Source organism: Canis aureus, chromosome 17 (assembly GCF_053574225.1).
Source record: "Canis aureus isolate CA01 chromosome 17, VMU_Caureus_v.1.0, whole genome shotgun sequence".
Taxonomy (NCBI): Eukaryota; Metazoa; Chordata; class Mammalia; order Carnivora; family Canidae; genus Canis; species Canis aureus.
In genome coordinates this window covers 61,201,999-61,225,066 of record NC_135627.1, presented here as the reverse complement: position 1 = coordinate 61,225,066, position 23,068 = coordinate 61,201,999, and the positions used below count along the sequence as shown (strand labels likewise).

Below are 23,068 nucleotides of genomic sequence, written 5' to 3'. Positions count from 1 at the left end.
TCAGGGAAGGTAGGACCTCCCTGGGGCGTTTTGATTTTAAAACAATGGAAGGAGAGGAACCTAAGCTGACGGCACCGTGACGCCCCAGTGGGTGGGAAGACATGGGCAGGGTCCGCGTGGCTGCCCCGTGGGCACCCGGAGCCCACCTCCCGCTGCGGGCCGGGCGGCAGGTGCAGGTGCAGGTGCAGGTGCGGGCCTGCAGGAGGGGGGAGGGAGCCCAGCCAGCGCTTCAGGGCCCCGAGCTGCCACCCCAGGCCACGGACACGGCTCGGACGGGAGTGAGCGTCCCACGGAGGCTCATCCGGGGCGTGCGTGGCTCAGGTGGCTCGGCCTCTCTCCCCTCCCACGCGGACTCTCAAGAGCAGCCGGAGGCTCTCGGTTCACACCCACTCCCCCGTGCGGGGCTCGCCGGGGCCCAGGCGCAAGCTGTGTGCAGAGGCGGGCACGCGGGGCGGGCACGTGGCCTCAGGATCACAGGAACCACAACAGGCAGCGGCCTCTTGGAAGACGTTTTCCCAAACGTCGCCTCGGGACTTTATTAGCTCTTTGAAGCAAGGAGACCGAGAAGTGCCTCTTCCTCCCGCCCCTGGACTTGCACGTCGTCCAGCAGGGCCCCGTGTGCTCATGCTCTGCCCCGGGGGAAGGCTGGTGACGGCGGCCCCCCGTCGACGACACCGGGCCTGTTGTCAGGGACCTGCCCCTCAGCAAAAGGGCCACCGCCTTCCACCCAGAATGCCTTCTCCTCCTCCCAGAGGGCGTTCTCTTCCTCCCAGAGGGACTTCTTGTCCTCCCACAGCGCCTTCTCCTCCTCCAGAAGAGCTCTTTCCTCGACCCATAGGGCTTTCTCTTCCTCCCACAAGGCCTTGTCCTCCTGAAGAAGGTTCCGGTCTCTTTCCCATAAGGCGGTGTCCTCTTTCCAAAAGGCCTTGTCCTCCTTCCAAAAGGTTCGGTACTTCATCCAAAAGGTCTTCTCTTCTTCTCGGAAGGACTTTTCCATTTCCCAGAAGGTTTTTTCCTCTTTCCAGAAGGTTTTCTCCTCTTCCCAGAAAGGTCTCTCCTCCTCCCAAAAGCCCACGATCTGACCCCGGAAAGCACGGATCTTGCCTCGGAAGTTCCACATCTCCTCCCTGAAGTCTTCTATTTTCTCGCGAAAAATTTTCATCTCTTCCCGGAAAACCTTTTCCTCCTGCAGCTTGTGGATTAGTTTCTTCTGGCGAATGTTGGGTGAGGAGCCCACCGCGGCCCGGAGGCAAGCCAGCCCCGTCCATTTGCGCACCTTGAAGGGAAACATCTTCTCAGGCAGCCGGAATGGGGGGCGGAGGACAGGGCTGCCGGCCACGTCCAGGGCAGCTGGTCAAACCCTGCGGGGCACCACAGAAGACACGGTCGTGAGTATCACACGCCAGAGAACAAGCCCGTGGGCCTGGGAAACGGAGGGTGAGACCCACTGACCTAGGGGGCCTATTTTAGTAGAAGAGTCTTTTTTTGGGAACCGAGGCTCAAAACAGTAAGGCGAGAGACCATGCCGATTTTGGCGAGGGAATGGGAAAGAGGAGCTCTCACAACATGGGGCGATTCTGACCCACAGGGAGGACACTTCGTAACCCAGCAGCTGCACTTCCAGATCATGTCCCCTGAGGAACTTATGACTCAGGCCCCGGATGCAGGAACAAGAATGTTTATGAAGGGGCGTCTGGGGGGCTCAGCGGTGGAGCACCTGCCTTTGGCCCAGGGCGTGACCCCGGGGTCCCAGGATCGAGTCCTGCATCGGGCTCCCTGAATGGAGCCTGCTTCTCCCTCTGCCTGTGTCTCTGCCTCTCTCCATGTCTCTCATGAATAAATAAATAAAATCTTAAAAAAAAAAAAAAAGGATGTTTACAGAGCTTTGTTCAGAAAAGCTCAATGCTGGAAACAATCCAATGAGCCTCACAATAGGATGGAATTTAAAAGTGGTAGTATAGGGGCAGCCCAGGTGGCTCAGCGGTTTAGTGCTGCCTGCAGCCCAGGGCCAGATCCTGGAGACCCAGGATCAAGTCCCACATCAGGCTCCCTGAATGGAGCCTGCTTCTCCCTCTGCCTGTGTCTCTGCCTCTCTCTCTCTCTCTCTGGGTCTCTCATGAATAAATTAAAAAAATATTTAAAAAAATAATAAAAATGGTAGTATATTCGTCAATGGATAGCATAGCTATGTGCAACAGTGCGGGTGAGTCCTATAAACACAATGTTGAAAGAAAGAAGCAGGATCAACGAATTTCAAAAAACAAACTTCCCAAACAGGCAAAAATCTACTGTTTATGGAAATATACATAGGTGATAACACAAAAAGGCACAGCGAGGAAGTGAATCCCGTAAGTCCCGAAGGTGGCTGCTGGTGCAGGGGTGATGGTAAGGGCGTGACTAGGCGAGGACACGAGGGCCTTCCGAGGGGCCGGCGATCCTATTTCTTTACTTGGGTGCTGGTTGCATGTGTGTTCCCTATAAAAATGGGCTAAGATGCACGTGTCTACTTTACGTACTCCAGTAAATGTATTATATTTCACAATAAAATATAAGCTCGGGAGAAAGGAAGGAAAGGTAAGAAAGAAAAGAAAGGGAAAGAACAGGACGGAGCCGAAAGAGGAACGCCTTGTCCCGTAGCTGAGGTATGAGATGCGGCAACCGTCAGGCCTATCCACAGACACTCCAGGAACGACAAGGGGTGACAAAGGGTGACAAGGGCTGGACACGGGATAACGGGGAGAAGCCTGGAGGGCAGGGGTGCATGCACCTGCTGAGGACCCTGATTCCCATTTGGGACTTTCTGGGTGGGCCTCGCCGAGCACCACGCAATGGAGCGTCAGCAGACTCCGGATTGCTCGTCAGCCATCCCAGTGAACGTGTGTTGAAAGCACAGCCCCTGCTCACCGGTTCGGGCCAGGAGCCTGTGACAGCCGCAGCGGTGTCTCTGGGACTGGCCTTACCCTTACCCTCCCGTCTGCCCCTGCGTAGCCCCGGAGCGTTTCTAAAACGCATCACATCACACCTGCTCACAAAGCTCCAAAGACCCCAGAGGTCAAATCCAAACACCCGAATGAAGGCCTCTGCGACCTTAGTCCTGCTTGTCATTCCCTTTACTTTCCCACTGTCCCCAAAGCTAAGTGTCAGTAAGAACAGGCTACATCCAGTTCTGCGGACAAGACCCTCGGCCCCTGCCTCTGAGCCAAGGAATGGGCTGCATCCTCTGCACAGGTCGCCTTCCCCTCCATCGTGGGCTAGAATTCCTGTCCACGCCGTCCCCTCTGACAGTTACTTGGACCCTCCATGGCACCCAGGTGGCCAGTCAGTTAAGTGACAGATTCTTGGTTTTTGGCTCAGGTTGTGATCTCAGGGTTGTGAGAAGGAGCATCGGGCTTGGTGCTCAATGAGGAGTCTCCTTGGGATGCTCTCTCCCTCCGCCCCGCCCCGCCGTGTGTGTGTGTTCTCGCTCGCTCTCTCTTTCTCCGTCTCTCTTAAATAAATAAAGAAGTCCTAAAAAAGGGGGGGGGGGTATCCCTGGGTGTCTCAGTGGTTTAGCATCTGCCTTCAGCTCAGGGCGTGGTCCTGGAGTCCCGGGATCAAGTCCCACCTTGGGCTCCCTGCATGGAGCCTGCTTCTCCCTCCGTCGGGGTCTCTGCCTCTCTCTCTCTCTCTGTGTCTCTCATGAATAAATAAAATCTTAAAAAAAAAAGCTACTTGGACCCTCCAGACACAGCTAATCACCACCTCCTTGCTACTACAGTGTCTACTGACTCCCCTTATTTACTGGTTGTGCCCGGTTGGAACTAGAGGTGTGGGCGTGCCCTGCTGCCGCCCCGTAACCCGGTCTCTAACAGGAAGCTATGGGCATAGGACATGATTGGTGAAAATATAGGTTGAGTTGAACTGAGTTTCATTGAATTTTGGAACTTTTTCTATGTTGCATTATGGTTATTGGTCCCATTTATGTAACTGTTTCTCGAGGTGGGAGAAAGTACTCCTTCTCCAAGGCCCTACGTTTATTCCTGCCCTCTACGAGAGCACAAAGCAGGCCCCCGACAAGCCTTTGCTGACGTGGGTTAGGGAACCCTAGGGGGTCAGCTGGGGTCCCGGATCGCTGTCAGCAGCAACCAGCCTTCTGATGATAAAGTCAGTAACAGCGTCAGCCACCCGTACACGTACTCAGCCCTGTCACAGGGGGCATTCACTGGCTTCCCCTGTTGCATCCTCTCAACTGGACTGTGGGGTCGGCACCTTGGTTAACCCCATTATGTAACTCAGGCTTGAGTAGGCTACAAACCCATATAAATAATTAAAGGGGTGAATCAGGATTCTGCTGGTAAGTGCTGGAAGCGCTGTACGTCCTCGAGCGGGGCTGCCTGTGAACACCATCGGGCCGGGGTTTGCACTAGGAACATGTGTGTACGAGTCAGGAGGGGCACTACAGGTGATGACTTAAGGATGACATTAAGCAATTTGGACGCTGGCCCTGTCCCTGCAGCTGCTCCCTCTGCTGGGCTGGGCCGCTGCACCCTCACTGCAGCTCCTCCAGGTCCAGCTGGCCCCCCAGTGGGCCCCCAGCTCCCTGGCCGGTCCTCCCCCGAGGGCAGCCCGAGCTGCGCTGCGGGTTCACCTCCCCCGCCCCCCACCTCTGGCCCCCTTACTCCCCGAAACCGTCTTGTCAAGCTCACTTGCTACTCGGCCCTTTGTCCTCCCTGACTTCCGGGCCGTGCGGACATTGGTCCGTTTGGGGCTCCTTCCCGGGGCTTCGATGACACCGGGCCTCGCTCTGGTCCCACGTGTCTAGTGCCTGGCTCGGTACCTGGCACAGGGCAGGTGCTCGCTGAACAGAAACACTTTGCCCTCTCTCTCAGCCCCCATCCCCGATGCCTGGGCCCTGGCCACACATGGCCCCTCAGTCCGCCAGGCTGCTCCGTCTCCCTGGACAGCCTGCTCAACCCCAACTCCCCTCCCCGAGCCAACCCTTCAGGACTCGTCACCATCCCTAGCAGCCTCGCCTGACACTCCTGCCTCCAAGCTCAGACTGAGCCGATGCCCCTCCTGTCCCACTGGGGACACTTTGTCTCCCATCCCCGCCCCCAGCATCCAGGGCAACGCCTGGTACACAGTACAGGTTAAGTAAATGGCAGCCGAATGAAGGGGAGTCTCTGGGTTCGAACGTTAGAGAAAAATTCATCCGCAAGTTTTGCTCACAACCAAATTATCTTTGAGGAAGAGATAAATTAAGTACAATATCCAATACGTATTGGGTGTCTATTTAGATATAAAGCATAAGATATTCAAACGCATATTCAGGTATAAAACATAACACAAGACTGTGAATGTGTATCTACAGGGACAGAAAACCGTGAGTCAAAGGGACACGCCTAATCTTCACTATTACACTTCAGGACAGGAACTTACTTTAAAGGAAAATGTCATATAAAACTCTATGCTTGGAACCAATACGAAAGGCAACAGTTACTTACTGCTTAGCTGTTTCCCAACTGGGCAAGGCCTGTGGCCCTCAGAGGGCAGGCAGTCATTGTCACCTCACAGAGCCCTGATGCTGCCGGCTGTGACCCCTGGGCCCTCTCAGGCCTGACCACAGGGCAGGGAGGGCCAGGAAGGGAGAGACACTGAGGGGCAGAGACAAGGACTTCCCCGTCTTTATCTTTGCACCGGTGGGGTGGCCACCAACGACTCGCAAACGATTGTTACCTCACATTCCACCTGGATTGTGTCCGGCTGCCGCCTTCTGGAAGTCCAGTCACAGTTGGGGGTTAGTAGGGCTGCATCCCTTCTCCCGCTGCCCTCGTCGCTCGAGATGCTGTCTCGGCTTTTGACGGCTTGACTATGACGCACCTGTGCGTGGCTCTCTTCGTGTTTATATTACTTGCAGTTTGTTGAGCTTCTCGGAGATACAGATTTGGTGCAGATTTTCCTCAAATTTGAGAAGCTCTGGCCATTATCTCTTCAAATATTCTTTCTTCCGCTTTCTTTAATCTTCCTCTAGGATTCCTTCTATATGGAAGTTAGTAGCTTGATGGCGTCCTGCAGCTCTCTGAGGCTCTGTGCACCTTCCTTCATTCCTTTTTCTTTCTTTTGATTAGACTGGGTAATCTCAAGTGATCTGTCTTCAAGTCTACTGATTCTTTCTTCCACCAGGTCAAGTCGATTTTGATCCCCTCTATTTTTCGTTTTCAGGTCCAGACTTTCTATTTGATTTTTATTTTTAAATGATTTCTATCTATTTATTGATATTCTTTATTTGGTGAAGCACAGTGCTCATGCTTTTCTTTGGTTCTTCAAGCATGGTTTCTTTTAGTTCTTTGACCATATATTTTTTAAGACTTTATTTATCTATTTGATAGAGACAGCCAGCCAGAGAGAGAGAGAGAGAGAGAGAGAGAGAGAGAAAATGAGTGGGGGAGGGGCAGAGGGAGAGGCAGGCTCCCCACTGAGCAGGAAGCCAGATGCAGGGCTCCACCCCAGAACCCTGAGATCACGACCTGAGCCGAAGGCAAACACTTATCCAAATGAGCCACCTAGGCACCTCTCTTTGACCATATTTGTAATAGTTGATGTAAAATCTTGGTCTGGGAATACCATCATCATTCCCCTTCCTCAGAGATAATTTCTAACCCAAAAGAGAATAGCTCAAAATAACAGTTTCTATTGACCATTTTTCCTCCCATGTGTAAACAGTTCTTTCCTCTCTGTGTGTCTTGTTTTAGTTGAAATTGGACATTGAAAATAATATAATTTTAAATAATATCACCTTAAATAATAAAATTATAATACAAATAATATAACATGGCAGCCCTAGAAATGAAAATCCCCCTCCTCAGGTTTGTTGTTTCTTTTTTGTTGTTGTAGTTACTATTTATCTAGTGACTTTCCTGGATGAGTTCTGAAAAGTCTACATTTTTTGTCGTGTGGCCACTGAAGTCAGCTTGCTCAGCCTAGTGGTCAGTTAATGATTAAACTAAGGGATTTCCTTGAAGTGGTAAGTCTCCCTTTCTTTGCTGGGGGACTGGGTACAGGTGTGTGTGTTGCCTCGTGCCTTCAGGGCTCATGCAGGTGGTTTACAATTCTGTGTTAGCCTTCACTTCTTTGCTTGTGCGAGACCTCAGGGTCAGCCAGAGGTGAAAGACCGTGACCTTAGGTCTTTCACGGACACGTATACAGTCACATACATGTGACCTTCAAGATTCTCATATGTTAGAACTTTTCAGAGTCTCCATATTATTCCCCAGTTTTCCCTTTTCGGTTATTGCTCAGCTTCTTATTAGCTCCAACTGTTAACACTGCCTCAGGAAATGGAGATATTAAAAAAATTCCACTATTTTTTTTTTTTTTTTGGCAAATGCCCTGAGGATAGGGCTATTTGCACAAAATAGGCATTGACTTAGGTCCAATAATGACAAGTCCTGTAGAGGGGAGCTTTTCATTGAACTGCCAGATTAGTCAAATGGTAATGATAGTTTGGAGATGGGATTTTCGGGGGCTCCAAACCCAACCTACCTCCTTACTTGGCCATTCTAGAGGTCCCAATCATCGGTTTTAATCATTATTCTTTTCTAATATATGTACTGAAGACTATCAGTTTCCCTATAAACACACTTACTTGGATCTCACATGTTTTGATATGTCACATTTTAACTATCAAACTATTTTCCGATGTTTATCGTAATTTCTTCTTTGACCCACTGGCTATGTATAAATATGTTGCTTAATTTCAAATACGGGTATTTTCATTTTTTTAAAAGACTTTATTTATTTATTCATGAGAGACACAGAGAGAGAGGCAGAGACACAAGCAGAGGGAGAAGCAGGGTCCATGCAGGGAACCCGACATGGGACTTGTTTGCCGTCTCCAGGATCACACCCTGGGCTGAAGGCAGTGCTAAACCACTGAGCCACCCCGGCTGCCCAAATACGGGTATTTTCCAATTTCCTTTATGTTATTGATTTCTAGCTCAATTCCACTATAATCTGTGTTCTATATAAAGTATATGGTTTGTATACTTTGTATCATTTCAATTATTTTAATTTGTCAAGACTTCCTTTATGGCCCTGCATGTATTAAATTTTGATAAATGTTCCATGTTCACTCAAAAATAATTGGCCTTCTTCAGTTGTTTGATGCCATGTTCTCTCTACATATAAACTAGGTTAAGTTTTTAATTATTATTAAAAATATTCTAATTATCTATATCTTTGTTGATTTTTATACTGTCTGTTCTATCGGTTACTGAGAGCGTATACCTATAGATCTATTTCTCCTTCCGGTTCTGTCAGTTTTTGCTTTATATACTTTGAGGCTAAGTTATTAGGTACATGCATAATTACAATTGTTATGTTTTCTTAGCGTATTAACTTTTATCTTTATGAAATGCCCCTCTTTATTTTTGGTAATGTTTCTTTTCTTAAGCTTTACTTTGATATCAGGATGGCACATCACCTTTTTTTCATGTTGGCATGGTATATCTTTTCTATCTTTCCATTTCAACTTTTCTGTGACCTTATATTTAAAGTGCTGTTCTTGTGAGTAGCATATAATCAAGTTTTGTTTTTTTCCACTCTGAAACAGTTTGTCATCTCATTGGAGTATTACTTTATATTCACATTTAATATCATTACTGAGGTATATTTCAATTTGGGTCTTTCATCTTAGCATTTTTTTCCCCTAGACTCACTTATTCAGCGTTATTTTTTCTTTTTTCTTTCAGAGTAATTTCTTATTCCATTTCTCTTTATTATTTCATTAGTTATATAATCTTTTAGTAATTATCCTAGAGATTAAGATAGGCATCCTTGAACTATTAAAGTTCAATATATATTTTTACCTTTATCACATTGCTGATAATGCTACAACCTTAAAAGATTTTAGCTCCATTTACATCCCTCCCTCTCATTTTTTACATTTTGTTGCATGAATTTTAATTCTACATACATTTAAGACTCCGGAAGGCTTTACAATTACTGTTTGTAAAGTCAATACTTATTTATAATTACATGTATTTTTATCCTTTCTGGCACTCTTCATTTCTTGCTGCACCTCTATGCTTCTCTTTGAGATATTTTCTTCTGCCCCCCAAAATCACACCCTTTAGGTTTCCTTTATTATGGATCCTGTGATGACTACTCTCAGCACTTATTTGTTGAAAATACTTTTATTTTGCCTTCACTTTTTATACCATCTAACAGATTTTATTTATAAAATGGTTTGCTTAACGTGTTTCTACTGTGGCGTAAATAAATAAGCCTTTCATTTTTTTGATCTTCATAGTATTGAGTATTTCATGGTTATAGGATTTCAAAACATTTTAAGAAATGAATTTTAACTTCTGTAAACATACTGATGACAAAATCAGCATTTGTCTCTGATGAATCTGTATTATCATGACATTGGTTCTAAATTCTTGACAAAAAGGAAGAAAATGTACTTTGGAGCTACTCAACCCTGAAGTTCAAACATCAGTAGGGATGCCTGGGTGTCTCAAGACGTTGAGCATCTGCTTTTGGCCCAGGGCATGACCCCAGAGTCCCGGGATCGAGTCCCACATCAGTCTCCCTGCTTCTCCCTCTGCCTGTGTCTCTGCCTCTGTGTGTGTGTCTCTCATGAATAAATAAATAAAGTCTTTTTAAAAAATCGGTAACTTTATTCTTTTATTCAGACATACAATCCTTTATGATCCCATTTACCTGCATTTTCAAAGTATATTTCCACTGGTTAGAGAAGTCTAGTTTAGTTGTTATTCTGGCTTTCACTGTTCTGTGAAAAGTCATCATCAATTTAAGTTTTTTTTTTTTAAAGTAAGTATGCTTTTTGTTTTGTTTTGTTTTCAGCTGCTATTAAGACTTTGCCTTTTATCTTCAACAGTTTTATTTTGTGTAATTAAATATGCTTTACTTTGTATTTGTCATGCTTGGAATTTGAAGCATATCCTGTATGATTTTTATCATTTTAGAAACATTCTTGGCCATATCTCTTCAAATACCTCTTCTCAATTTCCTCTTTCTTCCATTTCCAATAACATATAGTTAAATATTTTTGCTGGGTCCCTTATGTTTATTATGCTCTTTTCTATATTCATTTTTTTTTAACTCTGTGGTTTAGTCTGTGTGTTTTCTGCTTCACTATATTCCAATTCATTATTGTGTCTTTAGCTGTGTCTAATCTGCTGATCAACTTATCTGTTCAGCCTTTACTTTAATTTGTTGGATATCATTCAGGTCTGGAATATCCATGTAATTGTTTCACATCATTTTCACGGGGGCTTTTGCCATGTTTATTCGCCTTGATTTTTTAATCCCATGAACATATTAATAATAGTTCAAAGTGTATGTCTTATCATTTAAATGATCCAGATCTTCTGTGGATCTCTATCTGTTTTTCCATCTTGGCTATCTGTCAAAACTTGTTTTCTTATATGATAGGTTACTTTTACTGATGCTCTCTTTTTCCAGAGGTTCAGAGCTCTAATTTTATCCATCTAAACCTTTTTATGTTGCTGAAACCTCTGCTCATACTTTCCAGCTTTTCATTTACTGCTTTCACTTTTGGAATCAGTTTCAAATGTCATTCACCTTTACTGCATTCCTTTTTCAGATCTTGCTCTCAAAAATTCTCTCTGACTAGATATTTCTGAGATGTCCAGCACTTCTACTTGTTCCCAGCTGGATATGTTGTCTCAAACAACCTGGTCAGCCACTCCCAGGACAAAACTCATATGGGGGAGCTTATAACCAAAGGAGTGACATGATATAACTCAAGATTGTTGGCCTAGCCAAGAGGCCCAAAGCAAATGCAAATAAATTGATAATATAATTGATATTGCTAAGATTTATTGATCATTAACTATGTGCCCAGTTGCCGTTCTAAGTGCTTTTACACGTATTTCTTCACAACAAATAAATAAATTAGAAATTATTGCTATCTCCATTTTATAGATGAAGAAAGAAATGCATATAGAAATTAAGAAACTTGCCTGAAGTCATGCAGAAGTAGAGCCCGTATTTAAACCTAGGCAGTTTTGTTCAAAATACATGTCTCTCTAATGGAGAAGATTGCAGTGATAATGAAGGCAACAGGTAGTCTGAATCATGATGGGTATTGTAGCTGGGACATCAGAGGAATAAATAGCTACAAGAAATATTTCAAAGAAAGACTCATTAGGTGATCAGAACAGTTGTGTGGGATGAAGATGGAGGAAGATGGGCAAGTCTATGGTACCTGGCTTCAGGGCCTGGAAAATGACCAGGCCCTGATTAGAAATTTGAAATTGAGATGGAGTTGATTTAGATGAGCTGGGGATCCTCAGCAATTCACAATTTATAAAATGTTGGCTGTTCCAAATAAACCTTACAGCCTTGGGGCACCTGTGTGGCTCAGGGGTTGAGGGTCTGCCTTTGGCTCAGGGCGTGACCCCAGGGTCCTGGGATCCAGTCCCACGTCGGGCTCCCTGCATGGAGCCTGCTTCTTCCTCTGCCCGTGTCTCTGCCTCTCTCTGTGTCTCTCATGAGTAAATAAATAAAATCGTAAAAAGAAAACCCACCTTACAGTCTCTGGGGGAAATAGCAAATAAACTTATTATTGTTGAATGTGACTGGAGTACTGAAAATATCTAGATCCTGAGCATCAGTGAGCTCACAGGATTGAAAAGGATAAACTTTCCCCTAGTATCACTTACTTTGCACCCAACCAACAGCTCCTGTTCCCTCAAGACAGAAAGTTTAGCTTAAATTTTGTTCAATCTTATTATTTTGAAAAATAATATTGCCAGTATTGCCAATTTTCAGAACAATACATGTTCATTGTAAAAAAAAAAATATTAAGAAATAGAGCAAGGTTGAAGAAGAAAATTAAAATCATCCATAATCTCAGTGCTCAGAGGTAACCACTATTAACATTTGGGGTGTAATCTTCCACTTTTTCTCCTATGCTAATGGCTAGATATATCCTATGCGACTGGTTTTATGCTGTGCACAGTGCTTTGTGGCTTGCCTTTTTATGTAACAATACATCATAAGCACTTCCCCATTTCTTTAAATATTTCTGAGAACATGATTTTTAATAACCGCAAGAGTGCACATTCCTCTCTTTTTGGAAATTGATTTATTCTGTTAGGAATAGAGATTATTTTCCTGGAAGAGTAGGTCAAACCGGAAAATTGCTCACAGATGAAGACAATGACAAGATAATCAATCATTGCTGTCCATGGCCTCAGTCTCTGTATTGAAGGAAGAGAATTCTTTCTAGCAGCACCAGTCATAGAAAGAGATCATTCATGGGAAGTCTTTGGCCTTGTGAAGGCAGAGACTTTGTTTGGTCCTGCCATGCTCGCCCATTTTACAAAGAGCTCCTGAAATCAAGCAGAAAAAGACGACCTGATAGATAAATGACCAAAGGCTACGAATAAATTGATTACAGACTCTAGGAAAAAATTCCCAATCAACACTTAAATGCAATTTAATATAAATATTTTATTTCCAACCTATCAGATTGGCAAAAATCCAAAAGTTTGACATCATACTTCTCTCTCTGTGTGTGTCTCTCAGGAATAAATAAATAAAATCTTAACAAACAAACAAAAAGGAGATGACTGGGATTCACAGACAAACCCGAGATCTTTGACAATCTGAAACTGGAATGCACCTTGCAGATGAATAATTCCCGAGGGTTTGGTGTAAGGAATAGAAATCTCAGCTCTGACTGGCTTAATGAATAAAGAGGATTTACTGGTTCATATCAGCGGCAGGTCCCGGAGTTCAGCTTCCTGGTGTGTGATTCCGTGGGTGACAAACGCCACCGAGGACCTCGTCTCCTCTGGTCTGTCCTTTCTGCCTTCCCTGGGGTGCGCTCGGGCCGACTGCCCTTCTCGGGGGCTCGACGGCAGCCGCCGGAGCACGAGGCCGGCACACCAGTGTCCGGGACGGGGAAGCCTTGCTACCAGAAGTTTTATCTGAAGAGTGACAGACGTTTCTTCCTCTTTTCTCTGCTTGAGTCCGCTTGGCCCAAGCCACAAGCTTACCCACGAATGATAACACATTCAGGAATGTCTCCCTGCAGAGTAGTCCAGGGCTAAGCCTCCCGCCCCGTCCAGCCCAGCGGAGTCAGCCTGTGCGGGCAGGTGGCCCGGTGGGGAGACCTGCGCAAACATGGGGTGATCGCCTGGAGAGACAGGAGTGAGCGCTGAGGGAGCCACAGGCCCGCGCCCCACGATGCCCTCTGGTCTCCGGGGCGTCGGAACCACGGGATTCCTGGACGGCTGTCGCCCCTCCCAGTGGGAGCTGGGGACAGGCCCACCCAAGGGCGTCCACGCAGGGCCGAAGAAGGCTGGCCAGGCCAGACCTGTGTGTGCAGGCCTCCTCGCAGGCCGGGAGCCAAGAAACCACAAAGGCAATAGTTGCCTGACCCGACACTGCCCTGCACCCAGCTGCCGTGTGCGCCTGCTCTGACCAAAGAACGTGAGGCCCTGGGGGGTCACCTCAGCTGCCCGCAGCCCCCCAGCTGCTGGGTGACCGGCCGGACCGCCTGGCCTGGCCAGGCGAGCACGCAGCTCCAGGCAGCCTGGGAGCCGCCAGGGTGCAGAGAGCTGCTGCAGGAAATGTGGGTCTTCGACGGCAGCACCGTCACGGGAGGATCCACTCTGCCAGCAAAGCAGGTAGGGTCCGGCCCCGCCCTCAATGCCTAGGTGAGGACAGGGCAACGGAAATGAGACCCTGGGGGCTCCAACCTGTGCCCGCTCCTCCTCCTTACAGCCCACCCGGCTTTGCACGCTTGGCCTTCCAGGTGCTGCAATGACTGGCGCCTTCACAGGTGAGCAGCTGCCCGGGTGTGGGCGCCCCAGGTTAGCAGATGCTGGGGGTGGACGCCCCAGGTCAGCCTCCCGCCGTGGGACAGCGGCGCTCCGTCCTTAAACATGAAGCTGTGCCAGGAAGAGCTGTGGGACTGAGGATTTCCAAACACGTATTAGTCATCTCAGAATCGCATGGTTGGACGTTCTAGAAAGACAGGCTTGCAGGTGCTACCCTGGGGACACGGATGCAGCATGTCCGGGGCAGGGTCCGTAGCTAAGAAGTCTGTGGCTGGGGGAGTCTGGAACCTGTGGACCAGGTTGGGGGCCGAGGCCCCTCGCAGCCCCAGGTTCCCACCTGGAAGCCTGTCGTGAGCAGTGGGAGGAACGCATGGTCATGGGCAGGGCTCTGACGTGTCGTCTGAAAGTCACATGTATTAAGGAACCTCGATGATCTAGAAGTGTGAGGTGTCGGGGTGGGAAGCTCCCTGAGGAGCTAGCAATCATTGTCACGTGGTAGTGAGATTAACCTCATGGCCTTGACTGTCACCAGTGGGGCCCCTGGGCCCTGCACGCAGAACCTAGCCAGCCCTACTTCAGTGGAGCGGGTGTTGTAGGGCCCAAGGTCGCAGCCCCCCAGAGGAGAAACTAAGAGGGCATAGGGGTCGTTGAAGAGACCCCAGCCCCCTGATTGCTTAATGGGTTTGAGGTTTCCCCCTGGGGTGATGAAAACATTTTGGAACCGGATAGAGGTGGCAGTTATACAGTGATCACATTCAATGCCACAGAATACTTCACCTGAAAGATGGTTAATTTTATTTTATTAAATTTAGCTCTGCAAAAAAAAAAAAAAAAAGGCAACTCAATACTAAAAAACAAAGAAAGTAACACCAACTAGTACCTTAGATGTGAAACAAACAACAGCTGACAGCTTGGTGGGAAAGAAAAGAGCAAAAAATAAAACTCTGAAAATTGCGCCGAACTCAAATAGCTAAAAGGTCTAGGGCCGGGGGTTCCCGGGTGGCTCAGAGGTTTAGCGCCACCTTTGGCCCAGGGCGTGACCCCGGGGTCCTGGGATCAAGTTCTGCGTCGGGCTCCCTGCAGGGAGTCCCACCATGCTTCTCCCTCTGCCTGCATCTCTCATGAAAAATAAATAAAATATTAAAAAAAGAAAAGGTCTAGGGCCGTTTCGTGGAAAGATGGAGAACCCACCATTTCAGTAGGCCCGAAGCCGTCATCATTCAGGGAGTTCAAAAATAAATGTGTCATACGGCTCTGCTGTCCCGAGGAGACCTTCTAAGACGTTAGGTATGCCCTGCGTAGGAACTCAGGAGTGTCCTGAGAAAACAAAAATGTCCTATGCAAAACCTATCAAATAAAAGATTTTTTCTTAAAGATTTTATTTATTTATTCATGAGAGACACAGAGAGAGAGAGAGAGAGAGAGAGGCAGAGACCCAGGCAGAGGGAGAAGCAGGCTCCATGCAGGGAGCCCGACTCAGGACTCGATTCCGGGACCTGGTGTCACGCCCTGGGCTGAAGGTGGCGCTAAACCGCTAAGCCACCCGGGGCTGCCCCTAAAAGATAGATTTTTATGGAGATTAAAAAAAAAAAGGTTTTGGATCCCGTGGTTTAGTTATGTGGAAAATGACTTAACTGGAAGAGCTCATTCACTAACAAGGCTGCTTGAGTGAAGCAGGAACCTACAAGGCCGGTCCCAGCGACATCACCGACTCACATCACTGCATTCACTGCAGGAAGAGGGCACTGGGGAGCTGCCGCCCCGTCGTTAACGACCTTCTGTTCAGGGCGTTGAGAAAGTCCTGGAACTAGATGCGATGACGGATGCGCAGGAGTTGGGATGCTGTTCGTGCCACAGAACCGTACGTGTAGAAATGGTTCCAGTGACAAAATAGTGTGTTATCTTTGTTTTCATCACAATAAAGCATGTAAGGAATAATTTTACAAACCCCATAGTACGGGGCCCTCCAATAAAGCCTAAAGAGGATCACTGTGAGCAAGTGATCCTCTTCGGTCTTTTCAGACCGAAGCAAACCTAGAGGCAAGGCAGGTACCAAGCAATACATGGAGAACCCAGGGGAAGGACGCTTGTGTTGGATTGACTAGAAGCCGCACTGCTGGGCCCTCCCGCGAGCAGCAGCTGTCCTGGCCGTCAGCAAGGAGCAGACACCGAGGTCGCTACTCAACGTTCGTCTGGACTGAAAGGCAGCTCATCTCCACGGACTTTGGCATCTGGCACTTGAAGTTCTTTGTGGAAAAAATAAAATAAAATAAAATAATAAATAAAATAATAAAATAAAATAAAATAAAATAAAATAAAATAAAATAAAATAAAATAAAATAAAATGTCTTTGTGGGAAAAGGCTGCACCGAGCCTTGGAAAGTATCTCCGTCCGGGCGTGGGTTCCACCGGGCGTTGGGACACCTGGGGGGCGACCCTCCACTGCTGACGATGGGGGCAGTGCTCACACCTGGCTGGACCCCGGCTCAGGATCTGTAGGTCTCTGTAGGCCCGGGAACCTTATATGGTAGCACCATGGGGACGTGGCATGTCTCCTTGACGTGCCAAGGCATTCATGGGAAACAAAAACCAAACCAGAGCTAAAAAGAAAAAAAAAAAAAAAAAAAAAAAACAGAGCTAAAACGTTAAATGTCGTTTGAACCGAAGCCGTTGATTTTACAGCGAGCATCCCCTGCCTTGGACTCCGCTGACAGATGCGTCGATCGGGATGGCGACCGTCCTGCAGGAGCGAATTGACCCCGCAGGCTCAGCGGCTCTGCACCGTGAAGGCATATGTCTTGCTCATGAAAGTCCTGTCGTGGGTTAGGGGCCGCCCCAGGGCTCCGGGGGACTCCGCAGGGCCGGGCGGGGACGTCACACCCCAACGACCCCGGCCTCGAGCACTGACCATCTCACCCCGTGGGTTCCAGGAGGTCAAAGCAGGGGAAGAAAATGAAGGTCATGCACGTGCCCATCTCTAAGTGCTTTGGCCCTGAAGTGACCCTGGCGCCTGGGCTGGAGCAGTCACACAGCCCGGCTACCCACCAGGGGCTAGGGCACGCAGGGGCACGCGGGGGCTCGCTGCAACCCAGCCACAGCCCGGCCGCTTGGGCCAGATTGGTCCCGAAGGGAGAAGGCGTTTCTTTCACACATTTTATTTTTAAGATTTTATTTATTCCAGGCAGCCCAATGGCTCAGTGGTTCAGCACCACCTCCGGCCCAGGTCGTGACCCCGGGTCCCAGGATCGAGTCCCATGTCGGGCTCCCTGCATGGAGCCTGCTTCTCCCTTTGCCTGTGTCTCTGCCTCTCTCTCTGTCTGTCCCTGTGTCTCTCATGAATAAATAAAATCTTGTGCATTGGGTACGCCGGTAGCCAGGTCTCGACTGTTGGAGACTGCGGCTCTCTGATGGGCACGACTATCCCCGAGCGCTGCAGAGATCTCTATCCTGGTTTATGTGATGACTTACCCAAAAGGCTCCTGAAAGTGGCAAAATATTCCCTTTCCCAGAAACGGCTTGGTAGAAGGACTTATTTCCTCCCCTCACTTCTTTCTCTGTTTATATCTTGTTTCCCAACAGTTTGGGAGAGTCTTTTAATGCTGTATTTGAGATGATAAAATCGAAGGAAAGTATACAGTCAAAAAGAATAGGACTATAGGAAGAACTAGGATGACTAGAAAGCAGTTTTCAACCCCGTTTTCTCCCCCCACAGACACCCTAGATCTGCACCCCAGACGAGTGACAAAGAAAGGCGATCATTCCCATGTGTGCCCACTCCCCTTTGCAAGGGGCAGTGGTGGTTCTAGGCCCTTAATAATTACTAAAACCTGGACTAGATATTTGTTTTTTATTTATTTTTAACATTTATTTTAATTTATTTATTTTTATTTTTATTTTTATTTCTTTCTTTTTTGGACTAGATATTTGGCGTTGAGTTTCCTTGCCACCAAAGACGGAAGGGAAATATGATAATCAGCAATGAGCTGCACATTTTCCTTGGAGGGAAAAAAAATATGTCCCCTGCGGAGAAACTCGGGGTAAGTCTGCGCGACCGTATTGCTGCGCACCCACTCACCGAGGGAACGTGTGGGTGGCGGCGTCAGCATGCTACCCGATGACCAGCGGTCTCCGAATTCTAATTTATGAGGGCGTCCGTCGATGGATGGTCAGGCGGCTATGGCAGGGTGCACGTCCGGGCCAAGGCAGATGGTCCCCGACCGCGGTTCTCTGGAGAGCTGGCGTGGCCCAGAGATGACGCTCAGATCGTCCAGGGTCCTGCGTGTCGTCTGTGGGACTCCTCGTTGGGATCGTTTCCTTCGTCTGGGCTTCCTGAGCGCAGAAGAGCAGAACAAGCGCACAGTCGTAATGCAGAGCCCACCGGGCACACACGCCACACTGGTGTCGCACGGGCGGCCTCCACCTGCACAACCAGAGCGCCCGGCCGAGGGGGACGCAGAGGGCCAGCCGTCCTGGGGAGACGCACACGACGACCTCCGAACCTTCCCGGTGTGATGAGAAGGCAGAAACCAGATCCACACGGAAAGGGTCATCAGTCATTTCAAGAAAAAGCTGTAGGAAACGCGAAGTAGACGTTGAGCCCCTGCACTTCACCTGCTACCCCGGGCGGCGTGCTCAGAACCGCACTGTTCCTATTCTTTGCTTGAACCTACAGAGACGCAGGTGAAAGCGGTACAAGTGGAACCATTTCACGGGGCCCAAGCCCGTCCGTGGTCCCCAGCCCAGCCTCCGCGAGCCATCAGGACTATCCCAGGGTCTGTTGAGGATGCAGGACAAAGGTCCCCAGGGACGCGGACTCCGTGGGAGACACAGGCGGAACCCGAGCCGTTCTTTCGTGTTGCGACCCCGAGGGCACCGTGATGCCCACCCCCCAAGATTGCACGTTATTTCCATCAGTTTCAGTGTGAGACGAGGCAAAGCGGTCGGCAACTTTCATTTTTGTGCAGATGAATCATGTGCTTCATTTCCGTGGGGTCATTTTCCATTGTCGATGAAATAAACCTGGGGCAGCTGCTCCCCTGCGCCTTCCCCGGTTACCCCGGGGGATCATCCTCGGGCCTGGGGATGCTGCTCTCGTTCCTTCTTCCAGGGGGACTCCCACGGGTACGGGCTGCGCACAGAGGCCAACAGCTGCGGGGGGAGGGGGGGGCTGTGCGAGGCAAGTTTTGCTCCATAAAACTCACAATCCTCGGGTGGGCAAATGCATTCAGGGTGGATTCTAGAAAAATGAATTAATAGAAAATCCTTATCGATTCTAGTGGTGATCTCTCGTTTTATGAGTATAGGACCAAGAAGAAAGCAAACTGGGGGATCCCTGGGTGGCTCAGTGGTTTGGCGCCTGCCTTTGGCCCAGGGTGCGATCCTGGGCTCCCAGGATCAAGTCCCGCATCGGGCTCCTGGTGCATGGAGCCTGCTTCTCCCTCTGCCTGTGTCTCTGCCTCTCTCTCTCTATGTCTATCATAAAATAAATAAATAAATCTTTAAAAGAAGAAGAAGAAGAAGAAGAAGAAGAAGAAGAAGAAGAAAGCAAATCTCTCTTTTATAAAGATCACGTTTCAGTAGTTCACGATTCGGGTCGGCCCACTGACCCTGGCCACCGTAGGAGCCTTTTGCAATTGCCAGCAGACACGAAACAGGAGGTGGGTGTCTCTCAAATACACCTTCTGTTGTTTTTTCTACAACTTTCTTTTGCTAGTTTGCTTTTTTTTTAAAGATTTTATTTATTATTTATTCATGAGAGACACAGAGAGAGAGAAAGAGGCAGAGACACAGGCAGAGGGAGAAGCAGGCTCCATGCTGGGAGCCCAACGTGGGACTCGATCCTGGGACCCCAGGGTCATGCCCTGGGCTGAAGGCAGATGCTCCTCAAGGGTCCCTCTCTCTCTCTCTCTCTTTAAAGATATTTATTTGAGAGAGAGAGAACATGAGCGGGGGGAGGGGCAGGGGGAGAGGGACAAGCAGGCTCCAGGACCCCGCTCACCCAGCTGAGCCCCTCAGCACCCCCCAAAATGTCCCTCTGCTGATTGCCTTCTATTCACCACATTGTGAGAGGGGTCCCCGGCCCTACATAGTAGGAGATGGCTGCACACACAACACTTGACACTGCACAGGCGTCGAGGATGATGGTGGTTCATGAGTCACCTGTGCTCAAGCCCGGGGGGAGGACAGCGAGCTAGGCAGAGCCACAGGGACGGAGCGGACATCCAGGCCTCCAGGGCTCGCACTCTAGTACTGTGGGGTGACGTAGCCCCGGGTCCTGGTGGGAGGATGTGACGGCCTGTCTGAGTCATGTGTTGAGCCAGTAGGGAGGTGAAACCCATCACAGCGAGGACCAGGTGGGGACGAGCGGGACCTGGGCCTCCCCAGGGGGGAGGGGCCACATGTGGTGGGAGCAAGGAGCTCACGGTAAGTCCTCTGAGCCCTGTGAGGCTCACAGATGTCAAGGCTGCCCATGAGGTTTGGGGTCTTCCCAGACCAGTCTCGACCCTTGGTTGCCTGATTTCCCTACTGCGTCCTGGACTCAAATCTGCCTTTGAACTTTCTCAACAACCAAAGCGCAAGGGAGATGCCATTGACGACGAGATGCACATCGTCCCTGGGGTAAAACACCAAAACCAAAATGGAACAAAAGGCGCCCGACGCCATCCACACGGGGTTTGGACACTCCCGCCCGGGACAGCCCCTTGGTGAGTGGCTCTGGCCCCTCCAGCCTTGTGACGATTTTCCCCACGACTGCAAGAGCTGCGGTCTGATGGGCTGCTCCCAAGCGACTATTTTACTCTTCTTTTCTTGATTTGAGGATTTCAGCTTTAAAACAGTCTGGATGTCTCCACGGCCAATAGTCATATTAATAGGAGGCGTTTCCAGATGCATGTACAGTTTGTAAGTGTGTTTGCAGAGAAGCCAGGGTGGCTCACGGCCCAGGGCGCCAGGGCAGGGAGGGGGTCAGGCCAGGCCTGCAGAGAGCCGGTGCCAGGTGGCCACAGCCCAGGCGAGGCACGGTAGGTACCCTCTGCCCCCACACGGCTCCTCAGCTTGGCCGAGTCGGGAGGAGAGCCCGGCACAGCCACCCCGGCTCAGGCTGGCCCCGTGGGCCCCGCGGACCAGGCCCCCGCTCCCGAGGGGCCCCCTACTGCCTGGGTCCCTCCCGCCCCGCTGGCCCTCGGGACCCCAGGGCCTGCCTCTTGGGCCTGGCTTTCCGTGGAGCCTGCCCGGGACGCGGCTTGGCTACACGGCTGCGAAGGCACCAATCCGCAGCCCGACACCCCCTGTTCCCCTAAAGTAGCTGCTTCAGAACCGCCTGTGATGCTACCGCAGCGACACTCGCCTGTGGCTGAGCACGCAAGAGGAGTTGGGGGCTGAAGTGAGACCACAAAGCTCCCCCTACCGCACCCCCCAGGCCCCAAAGGGACCAGCGCTGAACTGAGCGTCTGCTTGGGACGTGTCCCCGGGTATGTGACCCCAGGTCACCCGTGCCCCCGTCTGCCTCGCACCTGCTCTGTCCCACTCGCTGGGCCACGAACTTCCATCCGTCAAGCATTTGCCTCCAAATCTGCGCAGCATCCGTAGGAGTCACCTTGGCAGCACGCTCTCGGGTGGGCCTGGGCGGCGCACCGGGAAGCCAAGCGCCAAGACCAGTCACCTGACGGTTCGCTTTGCCAAGTGACCAAGTGTAGCGCAGCTGGGAGAACAGCTGTCGTCCCCTCCCCCCGGGGGGGGGCCTGGTGCTCCGAGCCCGACGGACCCACAGCCCCTGCTGACGTCGGTGGCCGAGCCTTCGGGACCGGCTCAGGGGACCGAGGAGCTGAGGGCAGCAGAGCGGGCGGCACGCGAGGCGCAGGCGGGCTCGGCCCGGAGCAAGCGGCCCTCGGCATCGCCGCGCGGGGCCTGCACCTCGCCGCCAGCGGGGGCGCCCACGTCACGGGGCAGCTGCTGGCACAGGTGCAGAGCAAGGAAAGGTGCTGCGGACCAGGCGCCACCTCACGCGGGCCGGGTGGAGCTCCAAGCCCCGGCCCAGAAGCCCAGGTGGCAGGTGTCGGCAGGGCCGGGGGGGGAGGGGCGGCCGGGGCCGCGGCGGGACAGGGGCCTTTCCAGCCGGTCCACCTCCCGTTCTCCACCCCACAGGCAGGGCGCAGGTGTCTCCCACGGGCCCGTGACACCGGGATGGGGACGGAGCCGTGTCCTCACAGGCGGGTGCAGAAGCAGCGCATGGCGTGTTCACCATGGAAGCTCGTCGAACCCCGAGAGAACCTTCTGACGAGCTTCCACACGGGGAGGCTGAGGACATCGCGCCAAGGGCGCCCACCCGCTGTGAGCGGTCCGGTGACCCCGCTACAGTGAGGCACCTTGGCCGGGCCAGGTCATAGGAATCGGAGAGTGCGGTGGCGGGGATGTGGCCTGCGGGGGACAGGGTGGCCGGGCGTGAACTCTGCACTTAAAAGTGATGAATGTGGTGAATTTTTTGTCATGTACACTCTGCCACAATAAGAAATAAAAAATAAAGCGAAGCCGTGTGCTCCTCCGTCCCTGCGGCCTCCCAGGATGGTGGACGGCCACCGGCCGCGGGCACACGGACACCTGCTCCGGGGCTCGCACGCGCCACTCCTTGCCTCCTCCTCACTCCTGTGCAGGGGACTGGGCAGGCCCAGCGCTGCGCAGAGGGGAAACTGAGGCTCACACAGCTCAGCATCTCCTCTCACACATGTCATCGCTCGAGGGGGGCCTTCTGATTGGGATCCCTGCCTCCCCTCCCCTCCTCCCTGCTCCTGCCTGCCTCCCCTCCCCTTTCCCTTCCTCCCCTCTGCCCCCCTGCACCCCCCCCCCCCCGTCTCCCCTCTGCAGCCTTCCTGGCCCTCCCCCCCACCCCCACTCCGCTCGGGTTCCTGTGCACAGAGGGAAACCCGGGAAGCAAGTGGAGCTGCCCTTCAGGACCTTGGTTCCAGGAGACCCACCAGGCCATGCAAGCCCATAGGCCGCAAGGGACCAAGGAGGCAACCAGAAAGGTGTCTCTTCTGTTTTCAAATTTTATTTATTTACGAGACACAGAGAGAGACGCAGAGACCCAGGCAGAGGGAGAGGCAGGCTCCCTGCAGGGACCAGATGCGGTACTTGATCCCGGAACCCCGGGGTCACACCCTGGGTCCAAGGCAGGCGCTCACCCCTTGACCCCCCAGGCACCCCCAGAAAGGTATTGGTCAATGGGGTCCGGCTTCCTGCGGGTGACTGTGAGC

The 23,068-nt window shown here is 50.7% G+C and overlaps 1 protein-coding gene and 1 long non-coding RNA gene across 2 annotated transcripts; one reads left to right on the top strand and one right to left on the bottom strand.

Annotated features, from left to right (window-relative positions):
- Positions 1-500: 500 nt before the first annotated feature.
- CCDC70 (coiled-coil domain containing 70) lies at positions 501-5,702 on the bottom strand. Its single transcript, XM_077855845.1, has 2 exons — positions 5,484-5,702; positions 501-1,361 (listed from the first exon to the last, which is right to left on the bottom strand). Exon 2 carries the CDS (start codon positions 1,289-1,291, stop codon positions 623-625), a length of 669 nt encoding a protein of 222 aa, XP_077711971.1. The 5' UTR covers positions 1,292-1,361; positions 5,484-5,702; the 3' UTR covers positions 501-622.
- LOC144288134 (uncharacterized) lies at positions 5,556-22,339 on the top strand. Its single transcript, XR_013356135.1, has 3 exons — positions 5,556-5,776; positions 17,741-17,857; positions 21,963-22,339. It is a non-coding gene; the product is annotated as an uncharacterized LOC144288134 (long non-coding RNA).
- The last annotated feature ends 729 nt before the right edge of the window (positions 22,340-23,068 follow it).

Coding starts and splice junctions, on each gene's coding strand:
- CCDC70 (XM_077855845.1), bottom strand. CDS start 1,291: ATGTTTCCCTTCAAGGTGCGCAAATGGACGGGGCTGGCTTGCCTCCGG.